This window comes from Sesamum indicum, linkage group LG7, assembly GCF_000512975.1.
Source record: "Sesamum indicum cultivar Zhongzhi No. 13 linkage group LG7, S_indicum_v1.0, whole genome shotgun sequence".
Classification (NCBI taxonomy): domain Eukaryota; kingdom Viridiplantae; phylum Streptophyta; class Magnoliopsida; order Lamiales; family Pedaliaceae; genus Sesamum; species Sesamum indicum.
The window spans coordinates 8,577,300-8,594,212 of NC_026151.1; the positions used below are offsets into that span (position 1 = coordinate 8,577,300).

At 35.6% G+C, this 16,913-nt stretch overlaps 4 protein-coding genes across 4 annotated transcripts; 2 read left to right on the forward strand and 2 right to left on the reverse strand.

Annotated features, from left to right (window-relative positions):
• LOC105166671 (myb-related protein 308-like) lies at positions 1,789–4,473 on the forward strand. The gene is made up of 4 exons (XM_011086111.2): positions 1,789–2,044; positions 2,223–2,428; positions 2,897–3,026; positions 3,283–4,473. The coding sequence occupies exons 2-4, from the start codon at positions 2,248–2,250 to the stop codon at positions 3,878–3,880; spliced, it is 909 nt and encodes a 302-aa protein (XP_011084413.1). The 5' UTR covers positions 1,789–2,044; positions 2,223–2,247; the 3' UTR covers positions 3,881–4,473.
• On the reverse strand, positions 4,294–6,454 carry LOC105166669 (remorin-like). The gene is made up of 5 exons (XM_011086110.2): positions 6,108–6,454; positions 5,449–5,499; positions 5,268–5,355; positions 4,826–4,907; positions 4,294–4,730 (listed from the first exon to the last, which is right to left on the reverse strand). The coding sequence occupies exons 1-5, from the start codon at positions 6,268–6,270 to the stop codon at positions 4,536–4,538; spliced, it is 579 nt and encodes a 192-aa protein (XP_011084412.1). The 5' UTR covers positions 6,271–6,454; the 3' UTR covers positions 4,294–4,535.
• LOC105166672 (putative 4-hydroxy-4-methyl-2-oxoglutarate aldolase 2) lies at positions 10,727–12,733 on the reverse strand. Its single transcript, XM_011086112.2, has 2 exons — positions 12,534–12,733; positions 10,727–11,472 (listed from the first exon to the last, which is right to left on the reverse strand). The coding sequence occupies exon 2, from the start codon at positions 11,456–11,458 to the stop codon at positions 10,958–10,960; it is 501 nt and encodes a 166-aa protein (XP_011084414.1). The 5' UTR covers positions 11,459–11,472; positions 12,534–12,733; the 3' UTR covers positions 10,727–10,957.
• Positions 13,783–16,788, forward strand: LOC105166673 (low-temperature-induced 65 kDa protein). The gene is made up of 5 exons (XM_011086113.1): positions 13,783–13,992; positions 14,080–14,310; positions 14,723–15,106; positions 15,249–16,067; positions 16,232–16,788. The coding sequence occupies exons 1-5, from the start codon at positions 13,938–13,940 to the stop codon at positions 16,312–16,314; spliced, it is 1,572 nt and encodes a 523-aa protein (XP_011084415.1). The 5' UTR covers positions 13,783–13,937; the 3' UTR covers positions 16,315–16,788.

Genomic DNA, 16,913 nt, shown 5'->3' on the forward strand with positions numbered 1-16,913 from the left:
ACATATGGATTATCATTCTTTTTTTTTTTTATTAATATCATCAAATCGAGTGAATTTTAACTTACGAAATGATCTATTTATCGAGTAAAAACAAACCTCAAAGAAAAATAGTGTAATTATCCCTAAAATTAACATCATAATAATTGAGTTAAAGTAACTAATATTCTTCTCACTTTTTTTCAGTCTCTTTTATTTCTTTATAAATATGTTTTGCTTTCCCTTCCTTTTCCTTTTTATGTACTTTTCTTTTTCTACCCTCATACTCCCTTTATTTTTTCTGATTCCCCCACACTTTCTTCTCTCCTTTTATTTATTTTTTCAGCTTAACTTTAAATTACTATTATTCCTTCAATATTGTAATAATATTTGTGAGACCTTTAAATAATAATAATAATATACCAATCATATCTTAATTTTCCTGTTATGATGAATAAGGACCATTAGCTCAGCAATTCTCATCAGATGTGATGTGATTTGCTATTCGATTCGTACCTTGTCACGTGATAGTCTGTTTTGGTTTCATATAAATCTCATAATTTTATTCTGAAAATATGTCCCCATAGAGAGGAGTTAAGAATTTTTAAATTTATAAGTCACTCAAACTTTTTACTTATCTACGTTAGAGTGTGATCGGAACAATTCTCCATCAATATGTAATCTCCAATTCCAGTCATGACTATTGTATAAAGCACATGTTCGTAATTGTATTTTTACTTAATTAAAACAAAACAGATCAAAATTAATATTAACAGTCAAACTCGTGATCTACAAGCCCCTTTTTTTTTTTGGGTTAAATAAATTTAATCCCATGAGTTATTTTATCAAAAATATAGTCTGTTATATTTAAATTTAAATAAATGAAAATATTGTTATGATGATGTAGAAGGAAGGTGAGTGATGAGCAGGCATGCTGCGCATTACACACAACAAAACTATAACGAAAATCGTCGCTGCTTCTTGAAATTAAATATTTGAGCGTGTCTATAAAAATATTTGGTTTTCAGACAAATTAAAGTCAAAAAATTACTATTTTACAAGATAAGGTTTTTTTTTTTTTTTTAAATTGCGTAGAATCTAAGAATATCAAATTTATGAATTAATAATAAAATGTATATTACGCTGATATGACGTGATTTTGATGTGTAAAAAAAATATTGTGAAAAAATGGAAAATGGTTGAAGTTGAAGCGTTTAGAAAAATAATTTAATATTTATAATTTTTCCAATAAGCTATATATGAAAATTGATAAGGAGTTTCTTGTAGCTTTTAACTTAAATTAGTTTCACCTAACTTATTTAAAAGCAGAAGCTGGAAAATGAAATGATCTTTTCAATTTATCTTTGATAATAAATTATATTAAATGCTTATCTTAAATAGTTGCGACCACCCTTAAAGCACCCTATAGAGTGTGTTTTATGAGTATGAAACATAATTACTGATCGACTATCAGAAAAATTATGGGAAATTTTAAATTGTGTTGCAACGATCGTGTAATTCATTTAATATAGACACATTATACGTGTATAAAAATAACATCATGTATTTTATTTAATTTATATTTATATATATATATACATACAATAAAAACTGCAACCTGCAGACTTGAAATGAAAAATCCAATCAGAGAGGAAAGAAAAGAGAGATCATCACCAAACTCGTGTAATACGATTTTAGAACAGTTGAAATTCCAAAGTATTTGAAAGATAATATAATTTGAAGGTAGACCCCAAAATAAAGAAATTTGGTAGTTTCCATATGTCCAAACACGTGTAACATAAAATATAAAAGCTGATGGGGGCTGCATGAAGAACGAGGAAGATCATCCTATTTAATTTAATTATTGGTGTTTTCTTTTTTCTTTCTATTATACTTTTTTGTTAAATATATTCATCAAAATTAATATATTGGTAGTAAGGCAGAAAGAATTCACAATCTTTGGTCATCTTGCTGAGAAGTTGATGAAAATCAGCTAAAACTGAAGATCAACACCTCTTTGATCCACACACTTATTCTGTATTTCTCAATCTTGATCATATATCTTCTGGTAAGGGCCCTTTCTCTCTCTAGAATTTTCTGTCGTCTATATATGTATATGTACATGTACCTATGCATGTAGTTTTCACAGAGGGAGAGAGAGGGAGAGAGAGACACCTATTCTTTAAGATTTTTGGTAAAAAGACAGCTGGTTTGGTTTTATTTACTGTGTTTTTGTTTTTGGGCAGTGAGGTTTGTGGGTTGTGGTTGAAAATGGGGAAAAAGAGAGATGAGATGAAGGAGGAGAAGAAGAAGAAGAAGAAGGGGAAAAAGGCATGTTGTGAAAGAGAGGGATTGAGGAAAGGGGCTTGGAGTGCTGAGGAGGATAAGATTCTTGTTGACTTCATCACTCAAAATGGGCAAACCACTTGGAGAAATCTCCCTCGACTTGCTGGTTTCATTACTTCTCTCTTGTTACACTTTTTTGCATTTTAATGCATGATATGAAGCTTTTATACTTGACGTGGCGCGTGTTGATTCAAACTTATAATATGTTGCTCAATCCCTCAAAGAAAGGGCTTGGGAAGGCTATAGGGTAATCATGTTGCATTATAAACTCTCCCAAATTATGTGTTTAAGAAGACCACATGTCATTGTTTATATACAAGGGGCCTCCCAAGGGCCTTCCGTCTAAAAGTTTGCTGAAAACTGTGGCTGCTGAAAATGAGAAGGTATCATGACAGATGATACAGACATGCATGTCTGAGAAATTGAGTTGTTCTTTCCTCTTCATGCCGAGAGTTTTGGATGATCATATATCCAATTAGGACAACATCAGTCGCCGAGGAAATTAAGATTATCGTTCCCAAATTTCTGTCTTTTAGGAACCTAAGAGGGACGTCCTGGTTGTGTGACGTTACAGGTCTCCTCCGGTGTGGAAAGAGCTGTCGGCTTCGCTGGACTAACTATCTTCGACCAGACATCAAACGTGGTCCCTTTAGTCCCGATGAAGAGAATACCATTATCCATCTGCACAGCACTCTTGGTAACAAGTAATTAATCTCTTCTGTCATGTTCCCTTATTACGTAATCTTGTACGAACAATTATAAGGAAATTTTGTGGTGAGAGATTCCTTGTATCATCTTGAAGAACGTACCGGTTATAACAATGTTTTTACTTTACTTTCTTGCATGGGGAATGGTATGTACTATGTAGCTGATGATATAACGTTGTCGCTGTCTTGTCTTTGTTCTTTCTTTAAAGGGCCTTAATATTCCTGTTATCGATCACTGATCACTGCTTTCCAGATGGGCTGCAATAGCCTCCAATTTACCTGGAAGAACAGATAATGATATCAAGAACTTCTGGAACTCACATTTGAGGAAGAGATTCAGTGGTGAAGTCCTCGACCAGACGTCGTCTCTGTCTAAGTCAGTTGATACGAAACATGAATCTCCTCAAACTCGCCTATTGGTTCAGTCTGAGAATGTTAGAGTAGAGACTGCTGAGTCCCATCTGTCTAGTAAATCTGAAGATGACTACCTCCTATGCCTGTGGAATTCTAAGGTTGGAGATTCATTCCCAAGTGATAGGGAAGGAGCTGGAGCTCAAAGTCCAGCATCACAGACATCATCATATATAAGAACAATTGAATCAGGCTCCAGAGCCAGAAACCTCAGTGAACCCTGCAAGAAAACCAGCTTCCCCGGGGAAACAGATCAGAAAGTGAAACTTTTGAACTGCAAGAAGGAAGCTGAAGAGTTTGGGAGTAATTCTGATGACTCAAAATCAGATGATTCGTCAGACACAATGCTCAAGATACTATTAGATTTCCCTATGGGCAGCAACGAAATGGAATTCTTACAAGATCCCTTTGATGATGTCTCTACAGGCACCCTTCATTAGTTGCAGACTTGCAGTTATTTACTAGTGCCTGCATGGTTGATAAAGTTAGTTTCCAGCGAATAGCTGCCCTGTTTCAATTCTTGTTCTTAGTTTGGGAGGTAGGAAATCCAAACTACTGTCTTGAAAAGAAGTATTTTCATCAAGAATTCAAGCTTTTTGAAACCTTAACATTAGAACACTAAATTTTCTTTGTTGGGATGCTTCATCACTAGCCTTGTCTTACTTTTCATACAAATCCATGATATATGTTCTCTTTAGTTGTAAAAAATGTGTGGTCTCAGTGCTGTCCCTACTTTGCTATATCCAAAACACCAGAATTGACAGGTTATGTCTGCTATTACAATTGACAACTGCTAAATGCATTTCCACAAGTTGGGATCAAAACTAATGTAATGAGATAGAAACCTCTGTAACACACAAGTTATCAACATTCTTGCAACTTCCAAACATGATCTTTTGGTTTTCATAAATACAGTAAATACTGTCTACCAGAATGTATCTATGAACAAATACAATCACTATGCACACATGCTAATGAAACAACAAATATCAATTCTACACAAAATCACCACACAGTACATCTGAACCATAAATCCAAGTGAAAAAATGTATAAATGCAACTTCAGTTTCAAACCAGGCCAGATAATTCTCAACTTCAGAAACAGCCAAGTAGCTTCTTCGGACCAGTTCCAGTTGCACGATACTTTGCTGCCATCTCCTCGGCCTTGAGAAGATCTTCCCCGCGTTTGGCTTCAATCATCGCTCGTTTTTCTTCTGCTGCCTTGTGGACGAGAGCGACCTTGTTTTTCATTTTCTCTATATATTCTGCTTTCTTTTTCTCCAATTGCTCCTGCAGAACAAGATGGCAACAAAGTTTACAAGATGTTTTAAGATCTTTCATATGCAAAGCTCATTGAAATGATAGAAATCGTGGGACTTTGTTACCTCAATTTTCTTAAGCTCAGCCTCTAAACTTGCCTTCTTGCTGTTCTCCCAAGCTGCAATAGCAGATATCTTCTTCTGAGCCCTGTAAATATATAGTAACAATGAGAAACAACAATCCTGGATTCGTACTTGGCATTACTGAAAGAAGCAGGACGACACAGACGAGGCTAATTCAGTAATTTTATTGGAATACTTAACATAGGATTATATGGATGCAAAAGAATTGTTTCTCTTTACTAAAAGTTGAGAATTTTCATCTTTACCCTTTGCAACACTTTTTGTTCTTTTTCTTCATACATTGGTGCAGAACATAATTACTAACATTTGCTGAGAATTTCATTTTCATAAGTAAAACAGATTAACACCCAAAAAAAGAAAAAAGAAAAAAAACCGTGGAGTAATAGATATATGATAAACAGGGCATTTTCAAGAAAATACATACTTATTTTCAGCTTTTGACTTCTCACTTTCTTCCCATGCTTTAATCAAAGACAACCTCTTCTCTGTTGCTACCCGTGCAAGCACAGCATCTGAGAAAACATTGAAGGACTTGAGCATATATATATTTCATCCACTCCATCAAAATGAAATAAACCATGTAGATTCACTATAGTTGTGATTACCTCTGTCTATAGAGCCCTCAGGTTTCTTCTCCTCAGCAGCTGCTTCTGGTTCTTCAGCAATGAACACAAAAAGCTTTAAAAGTTAGGAAAAGCTGCTTTTTGCTTAATTAATTGCCACCCAACTTAAGACTAGACATGAGACGTCCACCAGGTAATTTCTTGAGTGTCTCCTTTCACATAAAACTTAGAAACAGCAGCTAGAAGCAAAACACAAATTAAGAAAAAATAGTTTTTCAGGAGAAAAAATGAAACAAACAATTAACTCCTAAATTTTGTGTATTCAAATCTAAAAGAGGGAAAAACTGTTCTGTCCAGGCTAAGAAACAGCAAATAGATTATACTGCAAACTCTGATGAATTCATCCACCCCATGAAAAAAGCTGCAGATTTTTCAAGTCCTGATTACCACTCAGAGTTTGCAAGACAATTACCATTAAACAGACGCTCCAAACAACTTAAGTAAGATAAGCTGCAGCAAAAACACTAAAATATCAAATTCAATAAACAATTTTCCGGACAGAAAGAAACACACCCTTTTTTCGTTAAATAGACTGTGGAAATACTGATTTTTCACTAAAGAAAAACTATTCTTCCAGGGTGAAAAAGAAGAAGTATATCTCCTTATACAAGCAGTAGGGAGGGATTGTTAGAGTAAATTACTTTCAACCACGACAAGAGCTTTGCTTTCATCAGCTTTCTCTTCAGCTGGAGGTGGGACAACGATTTTCTCCTCAGACACGTCTTTCGGAGCTTCGGCGGGCTCCGGCGCAGGAGGGTCGGAACAGGGCTCCGGCTCAACCTTCTTGGCTTCATCCTCCGCCATCACTTGGGAAAACTTAGCTGTATTTGGTTCAATATTCGGCAGAAATTGCAGAAAGGGAATTTGAAGAAGGAAAGCAGGGAAATGAGTAGTAAAGAAGTATATAGAAGTATGTATGTATGTATGTATAATTGAAGAGAGAGAGAGAGAGAGAGAGAGAGGAGTTGGTTGAAGGAAGGTAATTGTCGCTTGGAATTGAACAGGGAAGAGATGGTGTATTATGATTGGTACAGATAATGTGCCTGCCGTCTTGTGAGTTGGCACCGCACACCCCCCCCCACCCCCCCCCCCCCTTTTCAGAGTGATTTGATTTTCCCCCCCCCCCCCCCCCCCCCCTTTTTTTTATAATATACTCAAAAACCACGAATTATGACATTATTGTACAATGTTTTATTTTATTTTTTTTATGATGTCTATGGTCTATAATATCTTTAAATTGTTCTTTTGAAAAAAAATATGATTATGTTGGCTTATTAGTCTAAAGATAATTATACTTTTCTTTTTTGAGATTAATATAAATTTTATGTGATTTGATTTTGTACCCCATCCTATGTTCACTTTTTGTACACATCGATAATAAAAGAATTAGTACAATAACATTGACATAATAATTTTCAGTCCTATATGTATTTTACTAAAACACATATTGTCTTATAATATTATTAAAATTTACATTTTTGGGTCCTACTTTGCCGGCGAGTGGGATATGATAACAAAGAAAAAATGTGTGTTTTCTCGTGTTAATTACTAAACACTATAAAACCTTTTAATTCATGAGCTCTACACTGATTTATCATTTCAGCCCTAATTTCCGCAAACACCCAAATGATTACACAAACATAGAACAAAAACGCCAACAAAATTATAGAAATAAAATCATTGGCTATTCCCATACTTTCACATGAATGAAACCTTCTTCATAAGTTACCATTAACTCAACTGAGCAAACCATCTGCTTTTCAGACATTCTTTGTTACTTGCCGATTACACACTAGCTTTCTTTTTTGAGCAAAAATGACACCTTCAAGAAGGATTCAGTGTGTGGTGAAGTGAATTAGGCAAATTTTGTCTCGATTCATGAATGGGACGAGAATTGGTGGATTCGGGTGAAAAAATTAGGGTTTTAAAGTGGAAGGGGAAGTTGGAATATATACTGGTTTGAGAATGTGTGGGATTCTTGTGAAAAGATATATTTTTTATTCTATTTCCCACAGAATCATCATCTCCCGCGAGTGAGCAACACGTAATTTTTTTTTCAGTATCGTTCTTTTGCTCCGGTGAAAAGCAGGACTAAAAGTGTCAAGTTTTATAAATTTACAGGACTAAACGTGCTTTAATAAACTACATACAAAACTAAAATTATTCTATCAATAGTTACAGGATTAAATATGTCAAAAGAATCAAAATTACAAGACGGACGGGATGTATTTATTCAAAAAATAAAAAACAAAAAATACAACAACCTATAATTACATGATGAAAAGTGAAATTTTGCCATTCAAACAATATGATACGTCTTTATAAAGTACCAACAATGTCAAGGACAGATAAGTGTCTCAAATGTACAACTTGCTAAAGCAATGTATATGTCAAGGACAGATAATAAGTGTCTGAAAAGGACAACTTGCTAAAGCAATGTACAGAAAATGGCATCGTAGGGAAGCAAAGCCCATAATCTAATAAGTGGTCCTAATTCCGACACTTTTTAACTCGCCTAGTGCTTAGCATCCACACTCCGCGCTGCCCTTTTCTCTTATTCTATGAAACCTAAACTCTGCTGTTTTATTTAATAGAAACTCTATAACATTATTTAAATAAATAATAATTTATGTGTATTTATATCTAAAATACAAAAGCAGAAGCACCAGTACGGGACAATTCTATTCTTAACCAATCAAATTCTTGTCTCTTGCTTACATATTACCATAATCTATACGATGATATATAATACTGTATTTTCTACATATTAATTGTGATTATACAAAACTCATAGTAACAATCATCACAAAAAATACCCAAACGGCCAAGGAATGTGAGCTGTGGTGCCGTCGCCAGCCTCATACCAAATGTAATCCACTTGTCTATTTTTCATTATTATAATTTAGAAAAGGAAATCATGATGATTTCCACTTCAACGATGAGTTGGAAATGTGTGCTCATGCTTCTTACACAATCTTGTTACCTGTTTTTTTTTTTACTTGAATTCTACTTACATCACAAATATGAAAATAAGGTTTTTAAATGGAATAAATACGCCAACATTTCTTTGCTACGAAGATCTACAAGCGCGTAAAATTGTTGCACTCACATTAAGAAGCTCTTGATTATAGTCTTTTAATACTTAAGTCAGATAATCATTAAGAAATTTTAAGGTAGCCAAAATCGTACCAATACATTTTCCTAATTATACGGCATATTAGGATTTTAATCAGATCGGGATTTGATGGAAACAATTCAAAATAAGTGGCACTGGTCCAGAATTGTTCGTAACTTAAAATTAAATTGGGGTACAAATTTTGATACGATCTTTAAGAGATTATTTCCACGTTTTATAGATTTTGCCTTGCAAATGGATGAACATTAGAGGTGTTGGAGGTGGCCTCTGTATAAAACCTCCAATGCCCTCATCAAAAACCAAGATAGCAAAGGTACTCATAGACTAAGACTCTCGTACTTTGATAACGGACTTGTTAAGGATGTATATATAATAGTTGAAGACGAATAAGAGGAATTTACAAGTTTAATGTAGTACCTCATTTGTTGGGGATGATCATTGTGATATTTCCAAGGATGTTATTGTAATTCCGCTCGTCTTTTTCTTGGATTCATCTTTTCAAAAATTTCTCTTTTTTAATGAGATCACATCAATAAAATTCAAAACTGAAATAGTATAAATTACAGGATATTTTCATTTTTCTTAATCCGCATCTAAAATACAATAAAATAAAAATCCAATAGATGCAACGTGGACCAATCTTGATGGGCCAGATTTCAGTAAATATTAGACGTTGGATGTGACAGCTCAAAGATTCTGCGGCTACGAATACCGTATTGGGTGGGCAAGGCTGGTGGCAGTGGGGCCCCACGAGTTGGAATTTTCATATGGCCAAGACCGCTTTGCCCTTAGATCAGGATAGACATAGACTCATCCCAACCCTACATTAATTACTCGGCCATAAATAAGTTTATTAACTATTTAATATAATAAAAAAATTATAATATGTTTTAAAATATTTATAAATATTTAAAAATTGAGCTCGTAAGATTTATATATAAGACGATATAAGTTTATTAAAACTAAAAAAAGGAAAAAAATCTGACTTACGTTTATAATTTTAACAAGTTGAACCAATCGAACATATGCAGTTAATTTGTTACAAAATTCACTAATTGTTCATAAAATAATTTAATTAACAAATCAAACTAGGAATCATAATGAATCAATAGTCGACCCTCAAAGGAATAAATAATTTTCACAAATTTAAGAAAAACAAAAATTATTTAAATGGTCCTCTGACAAGGACAATGTATGGTGTATTTAGTTGGCAAATGGCACTAGCTTAAAATTGAAGTCATTAAGTAGACATTAATTGCTTAAACACATCTCATTTCCCTTGTTAAGCAACCCCTTAATAGTTGTTATTACATGATGATGATGATAGCCTGGAAAACTGAAAAAAGTGTGTTTGTATAGGTCCTCATAAAGGCAAGCAATAAAGAATTGTAAAATAATTTTGTCTATGTCTTTATGGGTCATCATCAAATGGACTACTTCATCATATGGTTATGCTTTCTTCATGTATCTTGAAATACTTTTAACTTTTTGGGTTTTTCTTTTCTTTTTTGTTGTTTTTCCCAGCTGTACAATTAAGTCAAACTTTTGGGTAATTGCCTAATTGGGGTTGATTTAATTTGTATTATATTCTCAATTCTTGTAGAAATTTGCCCTAAATTTATCTGATTTTGACTCATCTAATACAGTAATAAAAATCTCCAAAATTCAATTTCAATTTCGTTGGAACTGGTCTTTGGGTCTTTAAAACAACCACAAAACCCTAAGAAACTGATAACTGTCGTCAGCACTCCAGCAGAATACCACATGCCAGCATCGTTCTCAATGTGGGCACAATATTGTGTCTTCGTCCAATTTGTATATGCAATTCATATTTGGAGACCCCAAAGAAGAAATTAAAGGACCACCTTTGTCTCTTAGGTAACTCCAGCATATGAACAAACATCAACAAAAGAACATCATAATACAACGGATTAGAGGGGAAGTCATAGTACTGGAGTAGCTACTAATTACCGGGACCTGTTTCCTTAAGTGTCAAGAAACACAATTCCTGTACGATATTGTGATACTAATGTCGCTGCCAAACACAGATTGAACAATAGAGATGCGACCATGCTTACAAACACTTTCGGTGGAGGTCTGTAGAAACTACAGAGCAGACACGGATGTCTTCAACTTGTTACATGTTTATCTCTCAGCATATATAAAGAACCTTCGTGGTTACTGTCCATAATAGAACAGAATAGGGTCTTGTCTTAAGTTCCATATGGACTGAAAGTGGTAAAATACAGAAATGGCAGCAAACATAGCACATCGGTTCAACCTACACCCAGTAGCAGATAAAAGCAGCCTAGTTGCGAGTATTTTAATTCTGTGAATACATCAAAAATTATATTTTCAGACGGACAGCTCTGTCTTGGAAACCAGAATACCATCTGTATCTGCATAAAGCCATTCTCCATCGCATATTCTGGTCCCAGCAATAGTTATTGGTACGTGTTTTTCTCCGATCCCCTTCTTGTTCGCTTTGACTGGGTGTGAAGCCAGAGCTCTCACACCAATGTCACAACCATTGATTTCATCCACATCCCTTACACAGCCATTAACTATAATACCAGCCCACCCATTGTTCTGAGCTTGAACAACTGGGTTGCCTCCCAATATTGCACATCTTAAACTACCACCCCCATCAACAACCAGAACTCTTCCATTGCCCTTCTCTTCAAGAAATTCACGTATCAAAACATTATCTTCAAACACTTTAAGAGTAACGACGGGGCCAGAGAAGACTTGGCGCCTGCCGTATATCTGGAAAATTGGCTGAAGTGCTCGGAGCTCACCACTCACGATAAGCTGTGGATTAGCATCACAAACTTCAGCAGTCGTTACCAAGGCCATTCTGGATCAACCTCCTTCAGATAAATAAGCATTATCATAAGTACCAATTTATAGGAATATGGGCCATTGTGTTTATTTTACTGATGAGAACTTCCCCCGAAAGAACAAAGTAATGACTTACTCTCTATTCATCTATAGTCATATGACAAATCTCCTACCCGAAGAGCTATATACAGTAATTTAAACAGAAACACATATAGGAAGGAATGAAATACCATACAGAGGTAATGTTTTCGTGCTGCATCATGTCAAACAAGTTCAATAAAACTAGTAATCCGTGAAACATGAGGTGCCACTGACTCCCAATCAAAATTCTGTATACCATGCCAGGTTATACTAAAAGTACATCTTGGAAAATGCTAACTCTATATAATCTGGTTAAGGAATGCCATGAAAATTAAGATAACTTTTCCTCTATGCAGAGTAGTCAGCCATAAGAGTGAATCGTTCTTTGAACTTGATCAGTGTTAATGCAGCATCAGTTCAGTAGTTAAAGAATGATTTTCTTCTTACAAGCAAAGGATTACAACAACAGTGATCTAAGAGAATTTCCCCAGAATCTTTAATTCACATAACGCAACATCGGCCAAGTAAGAGGACTTGATGGAATGAATAAGAAAAAGGGTAACTAGGACCATGGATGGGTGCCAACTAGGACCACTTAAGCTAAAATACCAAGAAAATCGACAGAACATCTAACACAGAGAAAATTAAGAAGAAGGAGGCCACCCACCAAAAGCCCATGCCCATAAAAACACAGAAAACAATTCTCAGACATGGATCTACCATTGCCTAAATTTACCTGCAGGTTTTTCACAAATTTCTTTACTCGTTCACAAAACTCATGCTTCAGATGTCTACATATACAATCAGCTAGAAAACTACATTATGCGTCTGGAAATAATGAGATTACACATCGTTTTGCTTTCTCTTTTGCCGCGTGTGTCCATCTTCCACAATCAAAATCATGTATTCCACAGAAATATTATATCAAAATTTGACAGAATCTCAAATGAAAACCTAGTAATTAATAAAAGAAAAATGATGAATTAAATAGAGAGATCGGAGATCGTACAATTCGCAGGCGGATGAGCTGATGCGGGATATCCCCTTCAAATTATTGAATCAAATAACCAAATTCAATGGAAAAATATTGAGAAAAAATGAAGTGAACTCAGAAATTTTGATGCGAGGGCTAATCGAGTCAATTTTCGGAAAACAAGGTCTGCTACTGATTGTGGAAGCGAGAGTGAATGGTGATGGTGATTTGAGCAGTGCGACTGTCAGTCTTATTTAATTATTTTTCTTTCTAAAAGTAGAACCCGCACCCCCAACTTACTTCAAATACTGAAAACACCCCTCAACTTACTGAAAATACTGAAAGCACCTCTCAACTTACTGAAAATACTGAAAACACCCCTAATTTTTCATGTTGTGCTTGCATTTTTACTCGTGAGTTTCGACCTTTTTTTTCTTATCTTAATTATTTTTAGTTTATAACTAATTTAACATTTAGGTGTTCATTTTCATCTGAAAAAAATTATCATATTCTCTATTTTTATATATATCTTTTTTAATAGTTACATAGGTACTTGCTTTTATAATAATAAAATCAAATAGTCAATTCTTCATGCCAAGTTGATAATATATATCCCATGTAGCTACAATTATTGGATCTCGACTCACAAACAATTTGTTAAATTGTGCGAATTACAACCAGATTTTATGTGGTTTGATATAATTATGTATATTTTTATTATTAAAAAATTATAAATATTTGATGAAATTATATGTGATTGATGTTAGGAATTATCAAATTTGCATTTATTGTAACTTTTTTTTTTAAAAACAAAATTTGATCGAGGTGGATGAAAAATTCTAAAAATGCTAAAGAAAATTATTCAATTAATTCTAAAAAAATTCAGAATCAATTTTTTTAAAAATAAGTAAAATTATAATTTATAGCGTATAATTAATCCTAAAAAAATTGAAAATCAATTTTTTTAAAGTAAGTAAAATTATAATTTATAGCACAGTAGAACTTTTTTAATCAGTTTATTATAAAAATTTAATAAAAATTAACTAATTGAGCTAATTAATATGTAGTTATTAAAATTAAAAGTATTATTTTTGAAATAATAATAATAAAATAAATTAAGAGGAAGTACTTGTAATTTAATCCATTAATAATGTGTATTGACATTGTAAGTGCAAGGGTGGCTCTGATTCTTGCATCCATGAAAGGTAGAAACGTGGCGTTGTAGAGAATACGTGTGTCGCTCAGGAATGGCCATATCTCCATGCACCACCAAACTCCTCCCTCCACCGACTTCTTCAATTTTTGCTATACAAAACCCACAACCCCCACTGCTCTTCTCATCATCTCTTCTTGATTGTCTTCACTATATTAATAATAATGTAAAGTTCCTCTCAGCAACTTATATAATTGTGATCATCTTGGGAAGAATCATATATCGTCATGGAAGCACAACAACACCGCCCTTCACATGCCCATCCTCCTCCTCCTCCACAGAGTATTGCTAGCTGCTTATTATACATTCTTCATTTCTATCCCTTAATTAATTCCATCTGATTCTCACTGTTAATGTTTTTGGTGAAAGTGGTGGAGGGTGATCCAGGAGGGCAGCAGCACCATCATCATGAGAAGAAATCCGTGCTCAAGAAAGTTAAGGATAAGGCCAAGAAAATCAAGGATACCCTCAAGAAGCACGGCCACGGCCACGGCCACGGCCAAGTTGATCATCAGGGCGGGGTTAATCGTGAACAAGGGTATCATGAGGAAGATAAGCAACAAGTAATGGTGGATGATCCAGAAGTCCATGGTGCACCAAGTTTGTTCTTTTCCTCCTTTTTTCACTCTTTTATACATTCGATTTAGTTAAATGATCATTTGAATCAATGGAATAAAGATGTAATTAGTTTAATAATGACGTGCAACTGGGAAAAAGAAGTGATATCATGTTGTCTACTGGTTTCTTTTTTCTAATAATTTGAAACAAATTATCAATAAATTTGGAGTATTTACCTAAGTAAGTTTTATGTGAAGCATCCAATTACTGTTCTAAAAATTCTTACCAAACTCATGTTTGGTTGAGCCAAATGATGTGATTGGTCGCTTCCCTCTCTTGAATTTTATGCTTGGAACTGTAATTGCACCTAATTGATTTAGGTTTAGTCAAATCCAATTCGGGTTATAATTTTCCCTAAAGTTGTCTGATTTTCCTAGTCTTACCTCTGTCGCAGTGTATGAATCTAGTGCTATCAGGAGCAGAGATATACCAAAGGAAGCCAGCATCGATCTACAAAAGCCAACAGATACGCCGACTGATAGATTTGATCACAATGTAAGGGACGAAGGAATAACTAGGCCTTCTGCTCCTGGCCAAATAGGGTCTGAATATGGCCGGCAGGCAGCCATGGAGGCCCATGCGCCTGAAAACAAGAGTACCCCCCTCCCGACTATCCGGGAAGCAGTGGACACAAAGAAGCCGGGTGCCAATGAATCAAAGGTTAAAATTGGGCAGACAATGGGCTTAGAAGAGGATCCCCATTCCACTAAGACGACTCGTGCAGCTGAAATTCCACCCTCGAATTATCAGTCCAAAGTCACTGATCCTACAGGAGCTGGTAATCTATCTTGAATTCATGTGTGTTTGTGGAGATACAATTATCCCTGCCTGCTTTAATTATGATCATTTGGTTTCTGACTGTAATCCTGATGTTATGGTGCTAGTTAGTGGAATTTGATAAAACATTTTACTGTGTTAAGGCGGCAAAGAAGCAGATGTTGCTCGTCAGTTCAACAATCTGAATGTTCATGATGCATCGGCTGTTTCAAAACCTGTGGCTGGACAGGCAGGTAGCGGTGGTCCGCTCACTCCACCACCACCGAAACCGACTCTAAACCAATTCGATCGAGATCGAGAACTGAAGGGAAAAACTCAAGATCCTGCCATGTCTGAAGACTTGCCCCAGGAAACTTTTACTGGGAAAATATCGTCGACCGGTGCTGTTATTGCTGATAAGGCTGTGTCCGCCAAGAATGCGGTTGCGTCGAAGCTAGGATATGACGGTACTAGTGGCCAAGAAGGGCAGGAATATTCTTCTGGAAAACCTGCATCAGAACTAGTTACGGATTACGCGCACAAAGTAGTAGAGACACTAGCTCCAGTCTACGAGAAAGTCGCGGGCGCCGGCACTGTAGTGATGTCCAAAGTCCACGGCAGCACTGGGGAAGACAAACACAAAGAAGGGGCTGATAAAGGGGTGGCCACGACGGACTACTTGGCTGAGAAATTGAGGCCTGGAGACGAAGATAAGGCGTTGTCGGAGGTGATCACCGAAGCATTTCACAAGAAAAAAGACGCAGGGGAGAAGCATCCGGTTGGAAAGGTGACGGAGTCGGAAGAGGTGGCTGCACGATTAGGGACGGGTGCGGAAACTAAGAGGGAAGGTGACGACGCATTGGCTGCCGGGGCAGAGAGTTCCGGTCAAAGCGTGACAGATAGGGTGAAAGACGCAGTTGGGTCGTGGCTTGGGAAGAGTACTGGAATACAGACGGCTCAGGACTCGATTGCCGGATCATTTGGTGAGTTGATTTGCACTCTTGGCTTTCATGTTCTTTGCATCTGTGATTAATTTGCATTGCGAGTATAGCAATTCAGAAATTGTTCTTCAATGACAACATCTAGACAAGAGAAGTAGTATTCTTGTATGGTTGCAAATGATAACTCGATTTCTGTTACGTTGTAGTGAGCGATGCAGGCTCAGGTGGAAGGGGAGTTGGAGGAGGCGAGGAAGCTACTAGCGGCCAGCAGAGGAATGTGGGAAGTTGATTGAGCACATACATGTGGAGGCTAAGGTAGAACAAGAAGTTTGGACATAGTTTATAATTTGAATGAGTGGGGTTGGTTTAATTTGGGAGGAGTGAGTTTGATTTCATGTGTGTTTGTTTAATGGTGGATGAAGAGATGTTAGTGAGTGAGACTTTGTTCATAACTAATGATACTTTGGTCGACTGAATATGGGTTTGATATAAGTGAACAAGTGGTGGACTGACAGCTTAGGGGAATGCTTGGGAGGATATGGGCGTCATGTGGATGTAATAAAGATGAACCTTAGCAATGAAAGAGTTTACAATATTAATCCCATTTGCCCCTCAATCCGATGTGGGCGAAATTGAGAAACAAAGAAAATGAGATGGTTGTCTTTGAACAAGAATATTTAAGGAAGGAGAGAGAGAGTTGTATGTAGGCAACAGGCATACCTTGCCAAAGTCTTGACATGAACGTACAAATTGTTGTTTTGAATGTACAAAGTCTTATTATTATTCAAACATTTGAAAATTTCGACAAATCAAATAGATAAAACAAATGAAAATTTAACAACATAACAATTACAAATAAGATTATTTGATTCCCAATATTTAAGTCAA